A 22,557-nucleotide genomic window follows, 5' to 3' on the forward strand; every position below is an offset into this window, starting at 1 on the left:
AAAATTTAATGTCTCTATAAAATATTATTTCATTAAAACAATAACTTAATTATACATTAAATCAAGCCAAAAATCAATAAATTTATTATAATTTTGTCTAAATAATTAAATAATTAAAAAAATATATTTATTCAGCCCTACATAATAAAAATTATTATTCACCTAAAACCATGCTATTAAAGTTATATTAGATACCAAATTTTTAAATTTAAATAATAAAAAATTATAAAAATGAATTAATTAATTATAGATTTTAAATTTTGTGTGTGAATTTAAAAAATTGAAAAGAAAAGTAGAGGTGGGTCAATGGTATGAGTAGTTGTATTCATTTTGCAACGTTGTTTGTTTCTTGAGAAAATACAAGAGAGTGAGAGTGGGAATGACCACGTCTTTGACTTTGACGTTTAACCATCATTTTATTAATTTTATTTTTTTAAGCGTCGGGATTGTTGGATGATGGAAGTCCCACATCGACTAATTTAGGGAATGATCATGCGTTTATAAACAAAGAATACTCTCTCCATTGGGTGAGGCCTTTTGTGGAAGCCCAAAACACAGCCATGAGAGCTTATACTCAAAGTAGACAATATCATACAATTATGGAGAGTCGTGTTCGTCTAACATAGTATTAGAGTCATGCCTTAAACTTAGTTGAAGAGTCGTGTTCGTCTAACATAGTATTAGAGTCATGCCTTAAACTTAGTTGAAGAGTCGTGTTCGTCTAATATGTAGCTTATACTCAAAGGGGAGGCGAGGAGTCTCCCCTCGATTAAGGGAAGACATACATACTTTGTTCGAGGGAAGGTGTTGGATGATGGAAGTTCCAGCGACTAATTTATGGAATGATCATATGGGGTTTATAAATTAAGAATATTCTCTCAATTGGGGTGAGGCCTTTATCATACCATTGTGGATAATCATGTTCGTCTAACAGGGATAAATAAAAATAAACGCCAACGAAAACAATGAAACACAAAAAGAAAGAGAGCTTATGCTCAAAGTGGAGGACAATCGTGTCCGTCTAATAGGGATAGATTTGACAGAACAGTATGTCGATTATAAGTTACACAAACACTAGTAGTGTGCATATGACTCGAGAATTTGACTGAAAAAATCGAGTAAATTTTAGTTTTTTTAGAACTTGAAAATGAGATTTCAACCAATTTTGTTCTATTTTTAACATTATGAAAATTAATAATAGTTTCGCGTTTGTTTTCTATCGGTGAAACATTGTAATTTGTGAATATGACTCTGCTACGTAATGTCGATATAATTAGAAGTTATGACAACGTAAGGAGTGTTTATATGATTCGAGAATTTGACTGATTTGGACAACCCGGTCCAACTATTAATTTTTTTTATTTTTTTTGTTCTGAGGATTCGAAAATAGGGTTACGATTCAATTTTGCTCTATTTTTAATATTATTATGAAAATTAATAGTAGTTTGACGGTTGTTACCTATCACTGAATGTTTGATATAAACAAAACAAAACAACCCGACAACCCAAAAATAGAAGGTAGATTATGAATTATATTCAGATTGTTCGGGTCACCAATTCAACCTACGGAAAAATTTAGGTTGGTCCAATAGATTTCACGGCCCAAACCCACCATTCCACAGACTAATTTATTTATTGTTGTTTGAATAGTTACGTTTATTTTCCACAAATTGATTCAGATCACGAATAAACTTAATCGTAACGACTTTTTGTTAATAAGCATTGCTTTCCTCTATTTTTATTTAGATATTAATAAATGGACGAATGTATTTTTTTTTTTTTGAATTAATTTGTTAATATGTGACGTGGAATATAATTACTGTCTATTTAATGTATAAATTTGTATTTTTTTAAATTTTAATAAATTAATGTTTTTTTAGTTCAATCTTAATAACTCGAAAATTGAAAATATAGGAATTAAAATAAATAAAATATAATATTTATATAAAAAAAAAAATAGATTAAAACATAATTATGATATAACATATGAAAAAAGAAAATCTAGCTACAGACAGTCAAACACTTGCGAAAAAAAAAGTCAAATTTAAAGACATATTTTATTTTGTCAATTTGTTTAAAAAAAAAAAAACANAAACATTTGTCGTACCCGAGTTTTTAGGTATGGACGTAAGCTTTTTTAAGAGAACGATAAGGTTTCAACACGAAAAAACACGAACCGTGAAGAACCCAGTTGATGAAAAACTATTTTACAAGTGAATTGCTCTAAACGCAACACGAAAGTGTAATGTTCACCACAGGTTTGAAAATTCAACTCGGACTTCACTTAGGTAAGGTAGAGGTGGATTGGAGAGGCTTAATGGCTAAGGTTCGAAATCCAGGATAGGGAAAACCCTATCCGGGATAAGGACAGCCTGTCCTTTATTGGAACACGTTTTTGGCTTCCAGAATTGGGATTAGTGGGAGATCCTATCCCAGATAGGGACATCCCTGTCCTTTCCCAATTAGGTTTTCCTCCGCTAAGTGGCAACAACTCCACCACGTTCTCCTTTTCCATCCCGACCCTTATTCTCACCCGTTCTCACATCACCCACCAATCAAACCCTCGCTTGACTTCCTCTAGTCTTCCACTTTGTATTCCTATACCACTAAGAACCCGCCACGTGGGGAATCCATCCAATGGAAAGCCAAGAGAAAATCACCCGCGGGTGAGGGTTTAGGTTCGGAAGAACTGAAGCCATGGTGTGTGCTATTTGAATCACCGTTTTGGACATTCAAAACCCTCTTTTTTTCTTCCCGAAACCCAGAAGAAACCCTCTGGCGGCTGCGAGACCCGTTGGTTCCTCTTCGCCCCCATCTCTATCCTTTTTACTCATATCTCTCTCTTTATTTAGGGTTTTTTTTCCCTTTGATTTTCATCTCTTTAAACCCTTAAATCCCCTCCATACCCAGTTCTTCGTTCTGGGATTTTAGGGTTGTTTTCTGTTCATTTTGATATCAGTTCATCACCCACTTTCGTTTATTTAAAAAAAAAAAAACAGTTGTAAAATTAGAGTTTGCTTCTAAAAATATCTGTCTTTTTTAATAAATAAATAATTGCAAATGTGGGAATTATTTTTATTATTATCTTAAATAGAAATCTCCGAGCTTTTTCGTTATGAAATGTTAAAAAGTTAAATTATACATTTGGACGGAGATGAACTGTCGTGCTCTTTCAATGTTATTTGTTTAGAAATATTTGTCGTGCTCGGATTCTTAGGCGTAGACACAGACTTCTCTAAGAGAGTGATAAGTTTTCAATACAAGAAAACACAAACCGTGCAAAACCCTACTAACGAAAGACTATTTTACAAGTGAATTGCTCCAAACGCAACACGAAAGTGTACTGTTCCGCACGATTTTGGAAATTCAAATCTCTATCTCCCTTCTCGAGTATGAACAAGTTTTACATTAAATTGAAATAAGTGTTGTACGAAGACTTCGAGATCAAATAGAGTATATTTCTTTCAGGTCCTTACGGGCTTCTTTCAATGTTATTTGTTTACAAACATTTGTCGTACCCGAGTTTTTAGGTATGGACGTAAGCTTTTTTAAGAGAACGATAAGGTTTCAACACGAAAAAACACGAACCGTGAAGAACCCAGTTGATGAAAAACTATTTTACAAGTGAATTGCTCTAAACGCAACACGAAAGTGTAATGTTCACCACAGGTTTGAAAATTCAACTCGGACTTCACTTAGGTAAGGTAGAGGTGGATTGGAGAGGCTTAATGGCTAAGGTTCGAAATCCAGGATAGGGAAAACCCTATCCGGGATAAGGACAGCCTGTCCTTTATTGGAACACGTTTTTGGCTTCCAGAATTGGGATTAGTGGGAGATCCTATCCCAGATAGGGACATCCCTGTCCTTTCCCAATTAGGTTTTCCTCCGCTAAGTGGCAACAACTCCACCACGTTCTCCTTTTCCATCCCGACCCTTATTCTCACCCGTTCTCACATCACCCACCAATCAAACCCTCGCTTGACTTCCTCTAGTCTTCCACTTTGTATTCCTATACCACTAAGAACCCGCCACGTGGGGAATCCATCCAATGGAAAGCCAAGAGAAAATCACCCGCGGGTGAGGGTTTAGGTTCGGAAGAACTGAAGCCATGGTGTGTGCTATTTGAATCACCGTTTTGGACATTCAAAACCCTCTTTTTTTCTTCCCGAAACCCAGAAGAAACCCTCTGGCGGCTGCGAGACCCGTTGGTTCCTCTTCGCCCCCATCTCTATCCTTTTTACTCATATCTCTCTCTTTATTTAGGGTTTTTTTTCCCTTTGATTTTCATCTCTTTAAACCCTTAAATCCCCTCCATACCCAGTTCTTCGTTCTGGGATTTTAGGGTTGTTTTCTGTTCATTTTGATATCAGTTCATCACCCACTTTCGTTTGCTCTATATCCCCTTCGTTTGCTTTTGTCTCAGCTCACCGAGATCTACTTCCATGGCTACCGTTGCTTCACCTCCTTCTACGGATCGTATCCTTACTCTCGTATTTCATATGGGTTTTCTGTTTTGTAACTTTTTGTGACTACCCTTTTTCTTCTTTACTCGAATTGGATCTCTGTTTTTGGTTCTTGTTGGTTTTGATTTGTAGATCTGTGGTGGGATTTTGTTCTTCTGTTGATTATGGATGTGCTTGTGTGGATTTGCAGTCGTGGTGGTTTTCTTTTACTGGGTTTGTGTTTTTTTGTCTGTTGGGATTAGAGATTATTGGGGAGTTAATTTTTGTTAGGAAGGTTTTGTATTTGGGTCTGTTTGATCTATTCTGTATTTGCTGAAAGTATGCTATGCGTTTGCTTTTTTGTTGATTCAATCTTCGTTTACGCTTGAATGATGGAGGTTTTTGTGTTGTTTTATGATTGGATCTGATAGCTTTTCGTATATTTCTCGATGATTTCTTTCTCGCGTGTGGTAGTATCGAATTTAATATCGGATTTGAACGTTAAAATTATGTTTTTCTTGAGATTCTGGACTGTGTATTGATTTTGTGGCGACAAAGTTTGTGTATCCTTTACTCTTGATCTCTACAAAAGCTGCAGATTTGCTGCAGAAGTTATCATTGGATGCTCAGGCCAAGCCTGTTGAGATTCCAGAGCCAACGAAAAAGGTACTTCTTCCTAGATTTGGAGCTGAAGTTCTGTGTTCTTGTAGATGTCTTGCAAGAAAATTGTAGTGTTCATAGAAATTTCCTGTTTCAAATTGTTTTTCGTGTCTAATCTATCAACATAGGTGGAGTTGGTGAGATTTAATGAGCTGATTCTTGAAAACTTTGTTTGTGCAGCAATCCGCTAATCAATATGGCTCCATTGATTCTGGCAATTCTGCTATTAGTCAGATTCCAAATGAACGGTCTGTGACTCCATTTTTACAGGACTTCATGGATCCAAGCATGTGCTATCTTCCTAATGGATATCCATCTTATTACTATGGAGGTATATTGATATGTATGCTAGAATTTGAGTACTCGAGCGGGTTTCGAATGATATCCATCTGTTTTTTGCTTTGTGATATCTAACTTTTTGAAGGTTGTATTGTAGGTTTTGATGGGACTGGTAATGACTGGGATGATTATTCAAGATATACGAATTCAGATGGGGTTGAAATGACTTCTGTAAGTTTTTTGCTGTTACTACGACAATGAATTTCCTCGACAATGTCTTTTGTTATCAAATTGTGACTTCTGCTATGTTCTTCAGGGAGTTTATGGGGATAATGGATCTCTTATGTATCACCACGGGTATGGATATGGACCCTACGGTCCTTATTCACCTGCGGCGTCTCCGGTTCCCTCTATGGGGAACGACGGTCAGCTGTATGGACCTCAGCACTATCAATATCCTCCATATTTTCAGCCTCTTACTCCAACCAGTGGGCCTTATAATCCTAGTCCTACAGTTCCTCCAACCCAGGGAGACATTTCTACCTCTGCAGCCACTGAGCAGAAGCCGGTTCCAGTTGAAACGGCTAATCCGAATGGTAATAGCTTGACAAATGGTGGGGGAACAAAGGGAAACAATGTTGCAGCTCCCTTAAAATCTACTTATCAAAATTCAACATTTGGTTCGAATGCGTATGCAAGGAGTGCTATGCCAGGACATATTCCTACTTCGGGTTATCAGGATCCCAGATATGGTTTTGACGGGTTGAGGTCTCCTTTCCCATGGTCGGACGGTCCACTGTACTCAGATGGACAGTCCAGGCTTGTCAACAACTCTAATATCACCTCTTCTATCTCAAATGCGAACAACATACCGTCTTCAAGGAATCCAAGTTTCCGTCCTGGCTCTCACTATGTAGTAAGCATTCCGAGCATTATATTTCTACTTTTATATCGCTTTTTCATTATTAAATGCTCATCATATGATATATTTCTTTCTTCAGGGTTATCCTGATCCTAGACCCATGTCAGGAATGAATACCACCCAGGGTTACTTGAATAGGATGTACCCGAATAAGTTGTACGGTCAATTTGGAAACACGGTCAGATCTGGTGTTGGGTTCGCCTCACATGGTTATGATTCTCGATCTAATGGACGTGTGTGGCTTGCAGTGGATAACAAATACAAGCCCAGGGGACGAAATGGTGGTTATTATGGATATGGAAATGAGAACATGGATGGTTTGAATGAGCTGAATAGGGGACCCAGAGCCAAGGGTAGCAAGAACCAGAAGGGATTCGTGCCTGTTCTAGCGGTGAAGGGACAGCTTTTACCGCCTATGAATGCTACAGAAGAGGAAGAAAAAGATAAGGTGTCGACTCCAGACCGAGACCAATACAACAAAACAGATTTTCCCGAGGAATATGTTGAGGCCAAATTCTTTGTTATTAAGTCGTACAGCGAAGATGACGTGCATAAAAGCATCAAGTATAATGTTTGGGCTAGCACACCTAATGGAAACAAGAAACTCGATGCTGCTTACCAGGAAGCTCAAGAGAAGGCTGGCGGTTGCCCCGTTTTTCTTTTCTTTTCGGTGTGTATTTGTCCGAGATAGTCAATCGTTACTTCCTTTTCGGGTTTTTTTTTTTCCCTTGCATTTGATATCGTGTTTGTCTTTTGATAGGTCAATACCAGTGGGCAATTTGTTGGCCTTGCTGAGATGGTAGGACCGGTGGACTTTCAGAAGAACTTGGAGTACTGGCAACAAGACAAATGGAACGGCTGCTTCCCTGTTAAGTGGCATATAGTGAAGGATGTTCCCAACAGTCTATTAAAACACATTATTCTTGAGAACAATGAGAACAAGCCTGTTACCAACAGCAGAGACACACAGGAGGTAGCTATTCTCGTGAACTCAATTCGATTCGTTGTTAATCTTATTCGTTACGGTACTGAAAAACACGTTTGTTTGTAGATCAAGCTGGAGCCTGGACTTAAGATGGTAAAAATCTTCAAGGAGCACGCTAGCAAAACATGTATTTTGGACGATTTCGGTTTCTACGAAACCCGACAAAAGACAATCCAAGAGAAGAAAGCCAAGCAACAGCAGTTCAAGAAACAGGTAAGAACATGTCTCAACTGAGTGTCGAGAAACCCTTTCGCTTCTGTTCATGGCGTTTAACAGTTCTAGCAATGCAGGTTTGGGAAGGGAAGCCTATCGATGAGAAGAAGGAAGTTTCCGACGTAGTAGTGGACGTGAAAACACCAAAGCCAGTTGAAGCCTCAGACGATTTAGTAAAGGAGGAGACAAAGATCTCTGAGAATGGATCAGTTACAACGACAACAAAACCAGTGACGACGACAACAACAACAACAGCATCAGAGAAGAGAAGTGGTGTAGCAAATGGATACTAAGTGCACGGGGTCAGTCGAGCCGAGCCAAGCCGAGCCCTCTTCTTCTTCCTTCCTCCCCCTGCAGTTTATAATCGAGCTTCTTGTCGTCGGAACAAGGAGCTTTGTCAGAAGTTTTGCTGCTTTGGATATATAAAAAAAAAAAAAAAAAAAGGAANTCTCCATACTTATTTTGGCTACAATTAAGGAATATGTGTTCTTGCTTTGCTAGTCTCCAGAATGAATCCACAATACTGATGATGATGATGATGATGCTTTTTAGAATTTTAGAAAAATCAATGGTGGTGAGAGCTGAGTTGTTATGATGATGACGACGACGACGATGAACGATGCTGTCTCGTTTCGTTACACATCTGGTCTTCTTTTTCGAGTCTGTTGTGGCGTTTTAACAGGGTTTTGGTTTCTAGAGGATCTTTAGCTTTTTTCTTCCCTTCTTTAGTCTTTTTTTTCCCCATATCTATTAAGATCTATCAAGTTCTTCCCTTCCTTTCCTCCTTTGTTCTAAGCTGGTTTTTGTTCTTCACCGTTCTTAGTTTTTTACTTCTGGGTTTGTCAATTTCCTGTCTTGTAAATCTCTAGATCTGACAAAGTTGTTTGGTTTGCTGCTGCTGCTGCTGTTTGCTGCTGTTGCGGCGGCTGCCTTCTGTATCAGTAAAAGAGCTAGATGGAAGCAAGTTTGGAAATAGTTCCATATAAATCCCTTCCTTTCTTCAATCAAATCAGATCAAATCCCTTTTTCTTGATTTTTATTTTCATGTTCTTTCTCCTTTTCTGTCTGGTTTGGCTTTGATCTATGAACATGGCTGCAGCTGCTGTGCTCGACTTCAACAATGTAGCACCTAACTAGTACTCGTATTTTATGTAGTTGAATTATGAATTTTAAAGAACTCAAAATTACTGTACTTCCAAGTTTCAATTAGATCAATTTGAAATAAATAAATATAAAAAATATTCAATTCTTTTTATAATTAAATATTTTCTTAGTCTCTTCCGACTTCTTAATTAAAATATATATTTTAACGAGTTGAATTATATTTATATTTATTATTGAATATTGATTTATAAATATTTATGTCCTTTATTACTTAATAAAGATTATTTAAAGTAGTTTCATTTTAATTGAATATACCTAATACAAGCTTAAATGTTAGGTTAGTTATAATAAATTTTAATTATTTAATTGTATTAAATAATTTATGATTTTTTTTTAATATTTTGTATAGTTTAAAGAAAAGGAGAGATGAGAGGAGGGGTGGGTTGTACATTCAACCAGACAACTTAGACCAACTTAACCCAAACTGTAAGGGTTGAGTTGGGTTGGATTAGCCTTTCGGATTGGGTTGGATTAGCCTTTCGGATTGGGTTGGGTTCATTTTTTTTTAATTCGAACTGACTCGGTTCGATTTCGGGTTCATGGGATAAAACTCTCAAGTCGAGCCAACTAAAAATATATAAAATAGAAGTTAACGGTAATGGTAGGTTAACCGTAATAGTATCTCTAAACTAATATTTTTTTTTTATTAAGAAGTTAACCTAATGGTAGGTTAACCGTACTAGTATCTTTAAACTAATAATTTTTTTATTGTTTTTTTTTTTAATTTCACCATCTATCCTTTTATTTTTCTTACTTTAACCGGTTCTCAACAAATGTCGATATTTAATTGTTTTTAGTTTTATGATAATGTTTAACTATGTTAATATGTTATCCCTCTTTATTTTTTATTGATTTTTTTTAATAAATATAGATGGATCTGTAAACTTTTAATTATCTTTTTATTCTTAGGTGAGATTGTATCCGAATAATTATAAATTGGAATAAATAAATTTTTTTTAAAATGACAACCCAACCCGAACCCAATCGAAAATAGAGGGTTGGGTTGTGAAAATTTTCAGGTTGGGTTGAGTTACCAATCCAACCAATTCGAGTCAAACAAATCCCTCAACCCAACCCAACGAACATGTACACCGAGAAAGAGAAAAAGGGATATTTTGGGCATTTATGTGTAATAAGCACATTTTACCACTAATTTTTTTTTAAATATTTTGTATTTTGTATTAGTTTCAACAAATTTCTAATTTATTCATACCATTAATGAAAAGGACAAAATAGACATTTGACTATGTGGGACCCACAATAATAATAATAATAATAATAATAATGAGTGAATTTTGGAAATTAAGAGAGTAAAAAAAAAAAAAATATATATTATTATTACATTTTTAATTTTTTTAGTAATTTGTTCATCTTTTTATTGATTATTTAATCTTCAACGGCTTTTCTAAGTTAATAATTATGAATTTCAAAGACGCAAGTGACAGAGTTTCGTCGTGTCAGCAGCTGTTTCATTGGATAATCTCGTGATTTTTTTTTTAATTTTTTCGTATAAATTTTTTTTGTTGAGTGTTCGATTCGGTATTATCTGTTTGAAGCTTTTCCAGTTCTTTGTTAGGCATAAAAACGTGTGAAATCAAGTCACAATTCGTTCATCTCTTCCGAAATGGTATCGATTTTGAGGAGATCGCCGAAACTGTTGAACTCCATTTGTAGGAGGCGATTTTCTGCTTCCTCTGATGGAAATCTTACGAGTCATGGAGGAAAATCTATGAATCTGTATTCTGCTATCAATCAAGCGCTTCATATTGCCCTTGAAACTGATCCTCGGTGTGTTTCTTTATTACGCTTTTTTGTTTTTTGGTTTGTGATCCCTGTGGTTTTGATAAAATCTTCTGTGATTCTGTGTTGCTTTTTTCGCAAATGGTTGTGGTTTTTTCTTTAATGAGTTTGCTGTGTTTTTCGACTTTCTGCTGTTTGGTTGCTGTTTTGCTTGAGATTTTTGAGTTGTTAGCTAGTGAGAGCTTGCATGGAAATGAAAGTGAAGGAAATTTGATGAAATCTTAAGAGCTTTATTTGGATTTGATCGGACGATTCCTCCACAGATTGATGAATCTTGTGGAACTGTTAATTTCTGAGCGTGTTCTTTCTGTTCTTCATGTGATTAAATCTTGGGGCAACAGTGACCTATCAGTTTTTTGGGCTAATTAAACTTGTTAGAGTCATCCTTTCAAGCACAAAGCTAAAGAGTTCTAGGAATAAGCTACCGAAGGCTTTGTTTTGGTAAGTTTTTGGTAGGAAGAAACCAAAGATATTTCAGAGGAGATCGAGAGGTTTCAGATATTGTTCTTCATTCTAGGGCGTCCTGTTTGAGTTCTTCTATATAAACATATATCTTTTTGATGAATGGGAATTGAGCTGTTTTCTTATCACCCTTTGTTAACTGTTTAATGTTCTGGTAGCAATTTTGTTGTTTAAGAACAATATACTTCCACATTCAGTTCTTATGTGTTTGGAGAAGACGTGGGCTTCGGTGGGGTCTTCCGTTGCACAACTGGATTGGCGGATCGATATGGAAAAGACCGAGTTTTCAATACCCCTCTTTGTGAGCAGGTAGCTTACTCGTCGACTTTGAGATTTTGGAGGTCGATATGAGAGTACAGCCATTGTTCTTCCTAGTAATATCATGTGATCAATATTCTATTATCGAGTATATGTGAAAAGCTTCATTTTAACTCATTTTTAATACAGGGAATTGTTGGCTTTGGCATTGGTCTTGCAGCAATGGTAATTTTGAGGAATTTGCATACTTAGCCATGTGATGGAATTTCTTTGTTTCTCACATGTTTTCCCTTTTCTAACACGTAAGTCGTTTCACGTGGTAGGGAAATAGGGCCATAGCAGAAATTCAGTTTGCGGATTACATTTATCCAGCTTTTGATCAGGTAAGCTTTCGTCTTCGTTGAAATTCTTCCTCCTGCCTTCTTGTTTGGCATTATCTTGAGAAATTTTTTGCCCTTCGTAGATAGTTAATGAAGCTGCAAAGTTCAGATATCGTAGCGGAAATCAGTTCAATTGTGGTGGTAGATTTCCTCCTCTCTTTGCATACAGCCAACTTCTTTCATGTTTACTTCCTCGTTATTGACCCTTCATGTCACGCTTATTTACGAATCCTCTCAGGTTTAACAATTAGAGCCCCATATGGAGCTGTTGGTCATGGTGGTCATTATCACTCACAATCACCTGAAGCTTTCTTCTGTCATGTTCCTGGTATCAAAGTATGTTTCCGTCTTCTGCTAATTTGTCTTGATAAGTTTTAGGTATTTTCAGTACTTTGTGACAAATATGTAACAATCCAAGCTCACCGCTAGCAGATATTGTCCTCTTTGGCCCGTTACATATCGCCGTCAGCCTCATGGTTTCAAAACACGTCTACTAGGAAGAGGTTTCCACACCCTTATAAGGAATGTTTCGGTCCCTTCTCCAACCGATGTGAGATCTCACGATCCACCCCCTTGGAGGCCCAGTGTCCTCGCTGGACACTGCCCGGTGTCTGGCTATGATACCATTTGTAACAGTTCAAGCTCATAGCTTGCAGATATCATCTGCTTTAGCCCGTTATGTATCGGCGTTAGCGTTATTTATAGATTAAGGAGCCTTCATTTATGACCCATATGTTGGCAGCCAATGTATTGTCAGAGGGTTTTCTGACGAGCAAAGGATAGAGTTTTTATGATCCAAAAGTTAGCATCCCTATCTGACCGTAAAACCAGCAGTCATCTTGAAGAAGTTCAGAACTGGAGGAAAGGGGGACAGAATTTCACCTCTCTTACCTCTAGTGTGTAGACCATGCCATCTTTTCTTGCTGCCGTGTAGTCTCAATCATTTCTTGTAGAATAAACTTAACTTAGGACGTGTCTCAGTTATTTTGCTATTATATTAACTTCATTGCATGAATTATTACTTTTTTGGAAAACCATAATTTTATCGTTTTCATGCTAAACAGGTTGTCATCCCTCGAAGTCCATACCAAGCCAAGGGATTGCTACTTTCATGCATCCGTGATCAAAACCCTGTTGTATTTTTTGAGCCCAAGGTATGAAAACTTTTCTAAGTTGTTTGGATCGATGTTTGTCCAGAAGTTGGGATGAAAATATTTTGAGCGTTCGTCTTCAGTGGCTTTACCGTTTGGCTGTTGAAGAAGTTCCTGAGCATGACTTCATGTTGCCTCTATCAGAAGCAGAGGTTTGATCTCATCTCTTTTCATGTTCTAATTATTTATGAATAATTCCATAGTGCATTAATAACGCAATGTTTGATAAACCTGAAAACGAGATATTCAGGTGATCCGAGAAGGCAGTGATATTACATTGGTTGGTTGGGGAGCGCAGCTTTCTGTTATGGAACAGGCCTGTATTGATGCTGAAAAAGTAAATCTCTTTACTTATTTTCTGGTATCTTTATTGTATGACAATGGAATTTTATATGCATCTGAATGCAGGCTGAATTTCTTTCACTATTTTACTTACTGGTGTAAAGGGAAACCTTTCCATCTCGCTCTCCTTGGCTTTCAACTTATGTTCTCCTATCTGTTCATGTGTCGTTATTTTCTGCTTTTATTTAGTAATCGGGTTGGGTCTCTTTCCCTTGCATTATGTACCCTTGGCCCACTCTACTAATTTCTCGGGAGGCTTCATGTAACAGCCACAGCTCACCGCTAGCAGATATTGTCCTGTTTGGGCTTTTCCTTTTAGGCTTCCCTTCAAGGTTTTTATAACGTGTTTGCTAGGGAGAGGTTTCCATACCCCTACAAAGCGTTCTCCTCCCAACCGATGTAGGATCTCACAATTCACTCCCCTTCGGGACCCAGCGTCCTCGCTGGCACTCGTTCAGCTCCCTAATAGAAGTGGCCAAGTTCATAAATAATTAAAATGATATTACAATGGTGAAACTTAATTACTGTAGGATGAAAGCTTTTCAACATTCAATCTGAAACTTTGAAGAATATGTGTAAACTGTTTAATTTTTGACATTTCAGTCTGTGAAGTCGCTAGGATCCAAGAAAATAATCAACTAATGATCTCGATTTGCTCGATATATATTGCAGGATGGAATCTCCTGTGAACTGATTGACCTGAGAACTCTAATACCATGGGATAAGGAAACGGTGGAGGCCTCAGTTAAGAAGACTGGGAGACTTCTTGTAAGTAATATTTTCGTTTCTTTATAACAAGCTTCCTGAGAAATGAGAACTTTAAGTGAAACAGATATAGATTTATAACTAATCTCCATTTCGCTCTGTAGATTAGCCATGAAGCTCCGGTTACCGGAGGCTTTGGTGCTGAAATATCCGCTTCCATTGTTGAACGCTGCTTCTTACGGGTGAGTGCGGATTTTCAGCATATTTCTATTGGTAAAAGTACATTTTTAAAAAGATTAGGAATCACAAACAGAGAGATGAATTTACTCCCTCGCTGATTAGAGAGGGGGCAGGTAAACTCTCCCTTCCCCTCCAACTTTCCTGAACAGACAAAGCATGGAATATACTCTCTCCTTCCCCTATGTAAATACTCCAACATTCCCTTGGTGGCCCTCCTGTTGCTTATTCCCCCTCGGTAAGTGTAACAGTCCAAGCCCATTGCTAGCAGATATTATCCTTTTTGGACTTTCCCTTTTAGGCTCCTCCTTAAGGTTTTTAAAATGCGTTTATTAGAGAGAGGTTTCCACACCCTTATAAAGAATGCTTCGTTCCCCTCTCCAACCAATGTGGGATCTGACAATTCACCCTCCTTCAAGGATCAACGTCCTCGCTGGCATTCGTTTCTCTCTCCAATCGATGTGTGATCTCATTATCCACCCCTTCAAGGCCTAGTGTCCTCGTTGGTGCACCGTCCGGTGTCCACCCCCTTTGGGGCTAGCATCCTCACTGGCACACTACTTGATGTCTGCGCTGATACCTCTGATACCATTTGTAACAGTTCAAGCCCACCACTAGCATATATTGTTTTCTTTGGGTTTTTCGTTTCAGACTTCTCCTCAAAGATTTAAAACTCGTATGCTAGGAAGAGGTTTTCGCACCTTATAAAGAAGTTTTGTTTCTCTCTTCAACCGATGTGGAATCTCACAATCCAATCCCCTTTGAGACCCAATGTCCTTGCTGGCACTCGTTCCTCTCTCTAATCGTTGTGAAATCTCACAGTAACTAACCTGTCGAGTGTGAATTTTCCTTCGTACTCGTCCTAGCGTACTGGATAGTAATGGGTGGCCTTACATCACATTTCTCTTTTTAGTAGGCTAAGACCTTTTATCTCACACCCCCAATCCAAGGAACCTTAAACTCTAGTTTGAAATTTGGAAGGTGGAGGCTTGTCCAAAGAACATGAACAATGGCTTGTAGAAAGCAACTAGTTTTACGGATATACTTCGATGTTCTTACTTTTGTTTTGAGTACTCAATACAAGTAGAGTAGATAAAATGAGTATCTCTTTCTCTTGTAGTTGGAGGCCCCTGTTTCCAGAGTTTGTGGATTGGACACTCCATTCCCTCTTGTGTTTGAACCTTTCTACATGCCTACTAAGAACAAAGTAAGAGACTACCTTCCATCTTCTTGCAAAAGATTTGGCATAATGTTCATTCCTAACCAATATATTACCTTTCTCTCTGGCTGGTGTAGATATTGGACGCCATCAAAGCAACTGTAAAGTATTAGATCAAAAAATGGCTGCTTTCAAGCAGACAACAAGAAATGTTCTTCATTCCATCAGTCTCTATCGATGAACTAGATGATGTAGCCTTGATGATGTCCCATTGTTGGTGGCTGTAAGGGCCTTCTCATGTTGAATAACATAGTTTGAGTCAATGATGTCTGGATATCAAGATCCTTGGCAATAAAAAGTTATTATATTTATGAGAGTATATATTTACCTTTAGAAATAAATAAATGCTTCAAGAGAATGCTGACTTACTCGTTTTTTTTTTTTAACCTATCCATGTACCCATCTGTTACTTATTCATTGAAATGATTAATTAATTAACTAACAATTAGAATCAGTTAAATTTAGTGCCAAAAAATTCATTTATCATTTGTTAATCCCAATAAAAATATTTTTCCACCTCCTCCTTATAATTTTAATCCATTTAATTCACTAGTCGGGAACGTAATTAACCCTAAATGGACTAGTCGTGAACACGTGGATCCATTTAGGCCCGACTAGAAACACGTGGATCGAGAAAGAAAACCTGGCTCGGAAACAATTTCTTAATAGTAGGGAAAGAGAGTCCAATCTCTAAAATAGAGCTTAGTCTCTCCATAGTAATATATACTAGAGTTGGTTTAATCCAATAGAGTCGGAACACTTTGAGAGAGAAGAAAATGATGCTCGATATCTTGTGTGGGCTGGAGAGAGAAGCTCTGCAAAGCTGCACACAAGGAACACGTGGATCCGCCTTGAGAACAATTTTTTAATAGTAGGAAAAGAGAGTCCAATCTCTAAAATAGAGCTTAGTCTCTCCATAGTAATATATACTAGACTCAGGCATGGGTTGGCTTAATCCAATAGAGTCGGAACACTTTGAGAGAAGAAAATGATGCTCGATATGTTGTGTGGGCTGGAGAGAGAGCTCTGCAAAGCTGGGCACGACATCAACAATTACAAACAAACAAATCTTCGTTGTAATGGACGAGGACAACCCATCTCGAATCGTTTCTAATAACTTCTTATAATTTATAATTTATGAAGTAGAACTAGTTTACAGTTTACATGACCTTGTGTAAAGCATATTATAAATTGCATAATTGTCTGGTGTGAGTTAATGGAGAAAAACATTCTTCTATACACAATCCCCCACTATGATCACACAATATCAAAACTTTAAGGAAAAAAAATGAGGAAAAAAAAAGAAAGTTCAACAACTTCCCTCCACAATCACACAGATGAACAGGACACTAAAAGAAAAGACATGCATGAAATGCTCATCACTAGACCCTTCCATTTTATGCCAAAAACCAAAGGTCTTCTTCCATATCCTCAAACAGGAAGCAATCTCTCCATAAATACACTTTCTTTCCGGCTAGCTAGCTTCTGTCTGTGTGCCAGTCCGTTTGTTCTCCAAGCATGAAGGAAAATTGACTTCCCGGATGGCTAGTCCGAAGCCAAGAATCTGCAAGTAGATGTTCGGTAAGACGAAATGACAACCAGAAAAGCTGCAAACATATGTTCGTAAAGACGAAACGACGAGCAATAAGCTTGCTTGTTTTATTTTAGAGTGAGTTCAGGTTATTCAGGCTCAGATCATAAATGTGAAGAAATTCAGTCCAAGAGAAGCATCTTACCATTGCTGGTTTTTCCTGAACTCTGTAAGCACTGGGTATATGTTCTCAAATGCTGTGTATGTCTCCTCTCTCACCTGAAGGAATCAAAATATAGATATTCACAGATCAAAGATGACTGGTCGAGTGACAGTCACTATCCACAGAGGGTAATGCTGTTCATCTAATCCTTGTCTCAAGATTGGTCAAAAGTGACCATAAGTCATACTAAAATCATTTTGACTGCTAATTGAATCTTTGATAATTGATGCATATAATAAAGCACTTTATTGAAATCAGAGGACCAGTAACATATCCGAGTCAAGGAACTTGGAGACCTCCCTACTGAATAACTCACGCCCGAACTCAAATAACTAAACCATCACGTGTTCACCCTCCATTACTCCTCTATTCACGACCATCTCCGGCTAACAAACTCCTTAGCTGATTACTAATATATCATCGGTAATCTAATAGTATTTCTGACATCTACGTTGACATAAATTTCTATACAATCGACGATTTTTTATCATCTTACCAAGAATTTAATTATTGGTAAGCTTCAATCTATTTGGAAGTACATTTTTGCTGAATTTAGTGTTCAGACTAGAAAATACGAATATAAGATAACAGGGGCCGATCAAAGAGTTTCTCCGTAAGATGGGGCTTGAGCTATTTTGTGGAGTCTTTGAGGGGGGAAACAATGGAACTTGGTTCTTTGTTATAAAATTATATTTAAAAAAAAAAAATACAACACTGATTTTAACAAGAACGGGAAATGGCAGTTGAATTTTTACCTTAGCCCCAGTGAGAACTATTTTTCCAGAAACGAAAATGAGAAGCACAATCTTTGGTTGTTTCATCCGATAAATCAATCCAGGAAATAACTCTGGTTCGTACTGAAAAGAAACGGAGGGCGAAGTTTTAATAACGAAGTTACATCTGACATATCTAAGTTCAACATCAAAATATAATGGTTAACCTGATAAAACATATAGTACAATTTCAACATTGTTGATACATGAAAAATCATAATGGACTAGTTCCCCACAAAAAGTCCATATCACAGAATCACTCAAAATATTGGACAAACCATAGTCAAGCACAAAAATATACATACATTCAGGTCATGCCCCCAAAAGAATATATCAGAAGAGGTAAAGATTTCTAGCAGAAAAATGCTTGCAAACTGTGGACCTTACGAATCTGATAAAGATAAAGATCTAAAGCTTACACTTGAAAAGGCACCGTGTGAATATGCAAGACCCTCGAGTCTTATGGGGAACTTAACATCACATGAGCCAACAATATTCTGAATCTTAAAATCCTGCACCAGATAAAAAAAGCATAAGCATATATTACAGCAAGAACAAACACTAAATAAATGAGAAAAGCAATAGAAAAGGCCATCAGCTAAAAGTATCATGAGGTAAAGCTAATTCATTGTTCAATTTGAACGCGAATGAGATCATGGATCTAAGAGTCTGCCTGACGGCATTTGCAGTTCCATGCACGCAAAAGAATTGGTCAGATGAAGAATTTGTATGAAAATGTGATACATAATTTTAGTTTCCTTCTCTAAATTGTGCATATCTTATTTTCCCTCTCTTTTGTCTTCTTTCGTTCTTACTGAAAGATATTTTCTATTTGTTAAAAAAAGAGATCTGAAAGAGTTTCCGGTGGACCATACACATGAGGGGAAGAGAAGCACGTTACCTTAAACTTGGCAGGAAATCCAAGTTTTTGGATTATACGGGCGTACTGGAAAGAGGAAACAAGGTCCAATATCAGATGAAGAATAGCTTCATATTAAATAGAAGGACGTTGTTTCATAAGATGGAAAGATTTTAGATTAATAAGAAAATCAATAAACTGAACATCAACTGATCGTGATTAGTGGTTCCCTATGATGATTTAATCTCAGATAACATATCAACGCCTAAATATGTAAATATTCACACATATTTCTTGTTACAATAAGATGTAAACTAAAAATTACTTTTAACTATCAACTATTCTCCACACCTAAAACCTAACAACTAACCATATCTCAGCTCATATCTCTAATTTTTTGCCCATATTTTGAGGTTTTCAGTGAAAATATTTCCTAAATTAAAAACATTATTTCTGGAATACTTATAAAATGAAATCTGTGAGATTTAAACTTCAAAATTCAATTTAAATCACTGAATCAGGGGAGGGGGACTGACGAGTGATGTTAAACAACTAGTCAGACCTTTGAAAAATCAATGAACAAAATGATAATATTTTAAGATAAAAATCGAGTAGACCTTCTCAAGCAGTGTGATTCTATCATCGATATCCCAACAGCCAATGAGTAGAGAGGTGATTTCACAACCTCTACACACTAAGAATACTGGAAAGAAATTAAGTACCTTTCTTGCAGCTAATTTTGATTGTTGTTCGCTCTTAGCTCCAGTACAGACCTACACCACATCATACATCCGAATAGCTAAAACAAGATACTCTTCAAGTGCAACAGCCAATTTACAAGAAAAAACATTCATCCTTATAACTGTACTGGCCTGTTTAATAGGGATTCACGCAAAGAATATCGACAGGATAAATTATAAATATTGGTTTGGGTTTTTTTTTTTCTTTTGAGTCGGGTTGAGGTTTGAATTTTTGACCTTTTGATCAAGGTCATAATGCCTTAATAGTATGTGAGTTTTAAGTTATTATTATATTATGTAATAAAATATTGATCATGATATGGATTCCCCCCTATGATTTCTTTCAGATGGGTTTTTACAATTATTCTTAATAAGACAAGTAATGGGTTGTCCATGAGTCATGTTAACTTTTTTTCTTTTTTATTTTCTCGTCGACATTTTATCAGGTCAACTTGTCTTTCGGATGTGACCCAACATGCCTATCTTTTTTATATAAAAAATAAAAAAATAGGATACCATTTTTGTGTGTTTGACACAAACAAGGTCAAACGTTTCTTCATGACAAACATAGAAATAAAGTAAATCACTGGAAGCTACTGGAATATGGCAGACAAGCTCCCGCTGTTTGTAAATTAGATAGACAATAACTTACCATCTTTCCAGATGCAAATATCAGTGCTGTGGTTTTTGGCTCCCTTATTCTCATGATAACAGCAGCAAAACGCTGTTTCATAGAAACAACAATTGAAAATCTTAAAAATTCAGATTCAAATGTAAGAGGAAACAACAAAGCTCCACCCTGAAAATGGGATTCTTGATGTCCATGATGAATTGCGAAATATCTGCGATGGTATATTTTTTTTCTTTTACGAAGTCTGCATAGGCTTACAATAAACATCACTTGCCTTGGGATTGTATTCAGCATTGCGAGCTTGCAGAGCAATGGCCTTCAGATCCAACTTGCAGTCCAGATTGACTGTTGACACAATGTTCCTAGAAACAGTATAATACAATATACGTGCATTAAGAAACATAAACTATATATACATACCTGGAGTTCCTAAACATGTAAAGCCAGAACAAATAGACATTGATGCCTACATCTTACTTCACAAAAGGCAGTATGAACCAGTAAATAAAGAACCCAGAGTTGTTTCTGTTAAAATCTTCTTCAAGAGGTTGTCTACTTCAGTTTAAGTTTCATTTTAAAACTGATTTCTATTCGGTAGAAGTTTCAGTTCGAAACTAGAAAGGATGGCTGAGAAGGGAATGAAACTCGAGCAATAGTCCTTTAAAATATTTCCAATTTTTAAAACGTTTTGTACATTGAGAATAAATCTCAAGGTATCTTAGGAAAAAGTGAGAATATGCATACACAATACACACACATATTTATGATACAATAACAATACTTTATGTAAAATTATTATCCAATCCAACTTATCAATGTCCTAAATGATTTTACATATTAATATAGAAAATGAAAACAAACTTAAAGTTAATAATGCATATGCAAAGCATTTACAATGTATTTCACTCTCAAAGTATTCAAATTGTACCAAGCATGTTTATAACTTTAAACTGATACGTGACATATTTCAACTATGATTAACAAGTGCACAAATGTCAGAATGTCTAACAGGGACACATTGCCCAAACCAAAATGTTAACGCACCCTAGCTTACACGAGTCTTTACCAAAATAATTTATTCAGCAAGAATAATGCTTTTACTTGGTTATCAGTCATCACATCTTAGAGTTATATATGAATTTTTGTCAAGAAAGGAGAAGCTTATCCGAATAATTCTATGCAAGATGACAAAGACCATGCAAAGACCATTTTAGACCATAAATCTTGACAAATCCTTAGCTGTCAGTCTATATATATATCAGAACTGACTTTCTCTGTTTATGTATAGACGAAATTTTGATGTTCCCGAGTCTCAATAAATTTTTGGTGGATGTAACTGATCCTTAGAACTTCGATTCAACTCTCTTATTACCAAATCTACAGCTGTGTTCCCTGTGTGTGTGTGTGTGTGTGTGCACGCAAGAGAAAGAAGGAGACATGGGGGGAGAAGGAGATTGGGTGTATTTTCGTCCCATTCAATATTGATTATTTCAAAGCTCGAGAGTTGAAAAAATCACACCTACGTAAAAATTAAAGGCTCATTTGTAGCTTAGGCCGAAAAGTAAACTATTCTCTTTTCCAGAGTAACCCAATTTCTGGATGTGAATCACTAAACTCGTCCATGATACCAAGTTATCGTAAAGGAAAAAACCCAACACTTAATACTAATGAAGCGCTTTAATTTAGCCTACAAAAAAGAGCTATCATACAAAATCAGAAGGCACAAGTGGTTGGAAAAGTTAGAACTCACTGAAGAGTAGGTACAATCCCAGAAGGATGCTTTTTAAGATCAACGGGTTGGGCTCCTTCCAAGCCTTGATCTGCCATTCCTTATAAGAAATCTCTGCACAATGAAACTCTACTCTTTAAATTCTTGCTCCAAAATAATTATTCGAAAAAAAAATTACGAAACCACCGCTCTTCACACTTCTTCAATGCCCCAAGCCCAAAATCAGGAGAAGATACCCATGAATTATAAATAAAACCAAGACTCCATGCCCATTAATGAACTGAAAATAGTAATCCATACATCATGTACAGAAATCACGGACCCACTTCTCAAATTGACGATAAATGTCAAACGAAATACGGGGATCATAGAAAACCACTCCATTCTGATCAATCATTAAGGGGTATACACAAACCCTCCTCTCGCAAGCAAATCTAAGAAAAACATGCCCTAGGTGCCAGCTGAGGAAGGCAAGACACAAACCCAACAAAAAGCTAAATCAAAACCCAAAAGCTAACCCATCAACACACCCGATCTGTTGATCACAAGACCAAACAAACAAACAAACAAACAAATTAAAAAGAACACAAACAAAAACCAGACCTCTTGCAAATGGGAAACCCTAGAATTGAGCAAAGAATTTCCAGTCGATCGGACCAGAAATTTAGTGGGAAAATTGCAAATTGATTGAGGAAGCGGGAAGAGTTTGAAAGGCGAGGTGTTTTATATCTGGGTATGTATGTGAGAGAGACGATGGAGAAAGCTTTATAAATGGAGAGAGTTTTTGAGTTTTGGTTTCCAAAGAAGAGAACGAGAGGAGAGGGAATGCGTTTATGCGATGGGAATCGGAGC

At 36.7% G+C, this 22,557-nt stretch overlaps 3 protein-coding genes across 4 annotated transcripts; 2 read left to right on the forward strand and 1 right to left on the reverse strand.

Moving 5' to 3' along the window:
• The first annotated feature begins 4,149 nt into the window (after window positions 1-4,149).
• LOC111779643 lies at window positions 4,150-7,944 on the forward strand. The gene is made up of 9 exons (XM_023659735.1): window positions 4,150-4,476; window positions 5,035-5,108; window positions 5,283-5,433; window positions 5,539-5,612; window positions 5,698-6,297; window positions 6,383-6,973; window positions 7,064-7,276; window positions 7,355-7,501; window positions 7,579-7,944. The coding sequence occupies exons 1-9, from the start codon at window positions 4,443-4,445 to the stop codon at window positions 7,792-7,794; spliced, it is 2,100 nt and encodes a 699-aa protein (XP_023515503.1). The 5' UTR covers window positions 4,150-4,442; the 3' UTR covers window positions 7,795-7,944.
• A 2,142-nt stretch (window positions 7,945-10,086) lies between these two features.
• LOC111779935 (2-oxoisovalerate dehydrogenase subunit beta 1, mitochondrial) lies at window positions 10,087-15,540 on the forward strand. Of its 2 annotated transcripts, none has more exons than XM_023660137.1 (13): window positions 10,087-10,453; window positions 11,125-11,236; window positions 11,375-11,410; window positions 11,509-11,568; window positions 11,649-11,706; window positions 11,804-11,901; window positions 12,630-12,719; window positions 12,800-12,868; window positions 12,967-13,053; window positions 13,731-13,826; window positions 13,928-14,005; window positions 15,121-15,207; window positions 15,297-15,540. In XM_023660137.1, the coding sequence occupies exons 1-13, from the start codon at window positions 10,290-10,292 to the stop codon at window positions 15,330-15,332; spliced, it is 1,071 nt and encodes a 356-aa protein (XP_023515905.1). In that variant the 5' UTR covers window positions 10,087-10,289; the 3' UTR covers window positions 15,333-15,540. The 2 variants fall into 2 exon arrangements, with proteins under 2 accessions (XP_023515905.1, XP_023515907.1); XM_023660139.1 differs by having other exon boundaries at window positions 10,314-10,453; window positions 11,517-11,568.
• An 844-nt stretch (window positions 15,541-16,384) lies between these two features.
• On the reverse strand, window positions 16,385-22,557 carry LOC111779936 (TATA-box-binding protein). The gene is made up of 10 exons (XM_023660140.1): window positions 22,309-22,557; window positions 21,727-21,819; window positions 20,251-20,338; window positions 19,998-20,069; window positions 19,328-19,378; window positions 18,648-18,692; window positions 18,166-18,258; window positions 17,729-17,830; window positions 16,956-17,029; window positions 16,385-16,783 (listed from the first exon to the last, which is right to left on the reverse strand). Coding segments are annotated over exons 2-10 (603 nt in total). The 5' UTR covers window positions 21,804-21,819; window positions 22,309-22,557; the 3' UTR covers window positions 16,385-16,782.

Source organism: Cucurbita pepo, chromosome LG18 (assembly GCF_002806865.2).
Source record: "Cucurbita pepo subsp. pepo cultivar mu-cu-16 chromosome LG18, ASM280686v2, whole genome shotgun sequence".
In the NCBI taxonomy this organism is placed as follows: domain Eukaryota; kingdom Viridiplantae; phylum Streptophyta; class Magnoliopsida; order Cucurbitales; family Cucurbitaceae; genus Cucurbita; species Cucurbita pepo.

What these genes read in the sequence shown, in the direction of transcription:
- LOC111779936 (XM_023660140.1), bottom strand. Translation starts at nt 21,803, where the DNA reads ATGGCAGATCAAGGCTTGGAAGGAGCCCAACCCGTTGATCTTAAAAAG. An exon ending in ATGCTGAATACAATCCCAAG is followed by an intron (nt 20,070 to 20,250) that starts GCAAGTGATGTT and finishes TCTATGAAACAG; the next exon opens with CGTTTTGCTGCTGTTATCAT. An exon ending in TATTTGCATCTGGAAAGATG is followed by an intron (nt 19,379 to 19,997) that starts GTAAGTTATTGT and finishes GATGTGGTGTAG; the next exon opens with GTCTGTACTGGAGCTAAGAG.
- LOC111779935 (XM_023660137.1), top strand. Translation starts at nt 10,290, where the DNA reads ATGGTATCGATTTTGAGGAGATCGCCGAAACTGTTGAACTCCATTTGT. An exon ending in GCATTGGTCTTGCAGCAATG is followed by an intron (nt 11,411 to 11,508) that starts GTAATTTTGAGG and finishes TTCACGTGGTAG; the next exon opens with GGAAATAGGGCCATAGCAGA. An exon ending in ACATGCCTACTAAGAACAAA is followed by an intron (nt 15,208 to 15,296) that starts GTAAGAGACTAC and finishes TGGCTGGTGTAG; the next exon opens with ATATTGGACGCCATCAAAGC.
- LOC111779643 (XM_023659735.1), top strand. Translation starts at nt 4,443, where the DNA reads ATGGCTACCGTTGCTTCACCTCCTTCTACGGATC. An exon ending in GTCCTGGCTCTCACTATGTA is followed by an intron (nt 6,298 to 6,382) that starts GTAAGCATTCCG and finishes TTCTTTCTTCAG; the next exon opens with GGTTATCCTGATCCTAGACC. An exon ending in ACAGCAGAGACACACAGGAG is followed by an intron (nt 7,277 to 7,354) that starts GTAGCTATTCTC and finishes GTTTGTTTGTAG; the next exon opens with ATCAAGCTGGAGCCTGGACT.